The 3,019-nt window shown below is 41.3% G+C and overlaps 1 protein-coding gene across 1 annotated transcript; it reads right to left on the reverse strand.

Annotated features, from left to right (window-relative positions):
* Nucleotides 1-1,254: 1,254 nt before the first annotated feature.
* Nucleotides 1,255-2,728, reverse strand: LOC114167196 (V-type proton ATPase subunit D). Its single transcript, XM_028052203.1, has 2 exons — nt 2,461-2,728; nt 1,255-2,374 (listed from the first exon to the last, which is right to left on the reverse strand). The coding sequence occupies exon 2, from the start codon at nt 2,348-2,350 to the stop codon at nt 1,586-1,588; it is 765 nt and encodes a 254-aa protein (XP_027908004.1). The 5' UTR covers nt 2,351-2,374; nt 2,461-2,728; the 3' UTR covers nt 1,255-1,585.
* Nucleotides 2,729-3,019: the final 291 nt, after the last annotated feature.

Genomic DNA, 3,019 nt, shown 5'->3' on the forward strand with positions numbered 1-3,019 from the left:
CAGAAAAGGAAGCAACTGAAATTTTATGTGACAATAGCTCTACCATTCAATTGTCAAAGAACCCTGTTTTTCACGGAAGGAGCAAGCATATAGCAGTGAGGTTTCATTTTCTAAGAGATTTGGTTAATGATCAAGTTGTTCGATTGACGTACTGCTGTTCAAATGAGCAAGTGGCTGACATAATGACTAAAGCATTAAAGCTTGATCAGTTTGAGAAAATTCGACGCATGCTTGGAGTTACATCAGTTACTGAAATAAGCTAAAAATGTAACCATTTAGCTTACGGGAGGGAATGTTAAGTTGTTGAGATTTGTTTAGGACGTGCTCACAAAGTTCTCCGCGTTAACAGGGGTTGAACTGGGTTGTTATTTTTTGTTTTCGTGCCTACATTACTGCCATGCAGTGCGGCACTTTCAGTTTTACAGTTATTGTAAAGGCTTATATAAGCCACCACTCTTCATTGAATAAATCATTCCCTCATTGCCTCTTTCGTGTCTTGTATACCATTAAGCTTTTACAAGGCCGATTTGTGGAAATCCATGAAACAACCCATAGTCTCACATTTATCAGTTGAGGTGGAATAAAGAATATTGACAGAACTGACTTGGAGCCGCTATGGCTCAGATGACTCCTCTGCCACTTGGGAATCACAATCCCATTGACGATAGTGTTTTATGACAGCCATTAACTATTTACTTAGCAACAAATCCAGGACACACTAAGAAATCTAAACAATTAGACAGGAATTCACATTTTATCTAGGAACATGTTGCCTTGGGCTTTCTTAAACTACTTCACATGAAAACTCAACTTGAATTGACAGATCTCGTTACCAACTCCTTCAAGCCTTCACAGTCCAAGTTGGATAAAAAATATATATACCTCTCTACCTACTCCAAGCAGAGTTTTAAGCATAGATAGATTAACATTATCACTAATTAAGTTATTCATTCCAATTTTCATTCAGCTACATTTAGCCTGGGTGCTTGGGTTTGGTTGTGATAGTGCAGATGAACGTACAAAAGTTGATTGAAGGATAGGTTTCATTTTCCACCAATATATCTCCTAAGTTTGAAATATATCACTACATTAGATTTCTGTAATCAAACAAAACAAGACTCAATGAATAAATTATCTCCAACCCCAAGACCAAAACCTAAGGATTTCATATTCCAAAGACCACATCTTTAAAAACCCCATTCTTCATCCAATCCAAAAATAAAAACTTCTGTCATCATCGATGGTTTACACATATAAGTAAAATGCAACCCGCAAGCTAAAATAATAATAATAACAATTCTGATACAAGCAAAAGATAACTTAGAATATGCCTTTCCACAATGGCCACAACTCTATGGAGATGTAATATATTTCAAAACGAAATTACAGCTACTCACAGCAAGTTCAAAAGCTTCCACAAGATCGAATGATAAGAACCATACTTTAAAACGATGACGTCTCGAATTAATGAAGAAAGAAATAAATAAACATATACTAAGGACCTTTATTCATGATACAGAAAACTGTGCCTAAACAATAGCAGAGAAGTCTCACCGAGCAGAAGCAGCAGCGGATGGAATCACATTCAGAAGATAATATCCTCATCTTTGTCACCCACAGCCAACAGATTAGCGGAATTGTAAGAAACCGCTTTGCGCACAGGTAAATTAGACTCAACCTTCTTCAAAAGCATCTGCCTCTCAATCTCCCTCTTCTTATACCCCTGAATCTTCTTCAGCCTGAAGAAATCTTCCCTCTCGAGCTCATCCAACTCGCCCTTGATGTAACTGATCGTATTCTCCAACCGCGGCTTCACCACATTCTCCAGAGCGTTAACCCTACGATTCGTGGTCTTGATAGCCTCATCGAGAGTGAGGAACGAGGTCTGAAGCGAGGCGAGCTCCACCAGAACCTCGATGGCCTTGATGTAGGCGGCGCGGCACTGCTGCACCTGCTGGCCGCCCCGCGCCAGTCCGGTGAGGTCGTTCTTGTTGGCGTCGGCGTCGGAGGTGTACTCGAACTTCGGGAGCTTCACACCGGCGACGTTCTCCTGGCGCGAGCGGACGCGGAGGGAGGCTTCCCGGACATTCTCGAGGACGACGTGCTTGATATTGTCGCCGGCGACGTACTTGGCCTCGGTGAGCGCGAACGACGAGGTTTTCATGATGTCGCCCATGGACTCCTTCGCGGTCACGATCTTCTTCAGGATCTGGCGGAACTGCACCGTGAGCGCATCGCTCTTCTTCTTCAGGAGCGCGTGGCCGCGAGTGGCTCCCACCAGACGCGCCTTCACCACTCCCAGCATCGTCACGGTGGGGACCACGTTCAGACGCTGCGTTTGCCCCGACATCTTGCTTTTCAACGAACACAAGATCTGATCGACGAACGCGCACGACGATTCGCGTGATCGGAGAAATTGAATTGGGAAAATACTAATTGAATGTGTAACCGGTGACTTACCTGTCAGACAGGGAAGGAAGTTGCCGATGAAGATCCACAGCAGAGACAATGATCAAGAAAGAGAGTGTTTAGTGTGTATCTGTGCGCGCGTTTCGATCCAATTGTTTTTTTTGGGCTCTATTAACGGGCTTTCAATTATTCCATTTTTTTGCTTCCAATAACGGGCTTTCAATTATTCTCTCATGATGTTTTTTGGGTTTATGAATTTTTAAACCGTACAGAAAGAAAAAAAAAAGGTGTAAAAAGAAACAACCTTCAAATGTTTCAATTATTGGGCTTCATTTGTATCATTTCTGGATATAAAGATGAATAAATACTAAAAAATATACCTTAAACACATGTCCACCATTACCCTCATTTTCCACATGAGCAATTGCACAAATCTAAATCAGATTCATTAGTTGAATAGAATAATAAGTGAATCTATGTTCACACTGTGTTCCTTATTCAGGTGTGATAAACATGTTGATTTCTTCAACATTGTTTTATAAAATAAAACATACCGTTGCATAGTTACGTGAGGTGCATTAGGAGCGGAGTAAAAAATATTTGTCGGAGT

The sequence above is a fragment of the Vigna unguiculata genome, chromosome 10, assembly GCF_004118075.2.
Source record: "Vigna unguiculata cultivar IT97K-499-35 chromosome 10, ASM411807v1, whole genome shotgun sequence".
Taxonomy (NCBI): Eukaryota; Viridiplantae; Streptophyta; class Magnoliopsida; order Fabales; family Fabaceae; genus Vigna; species Vigna unguiculata.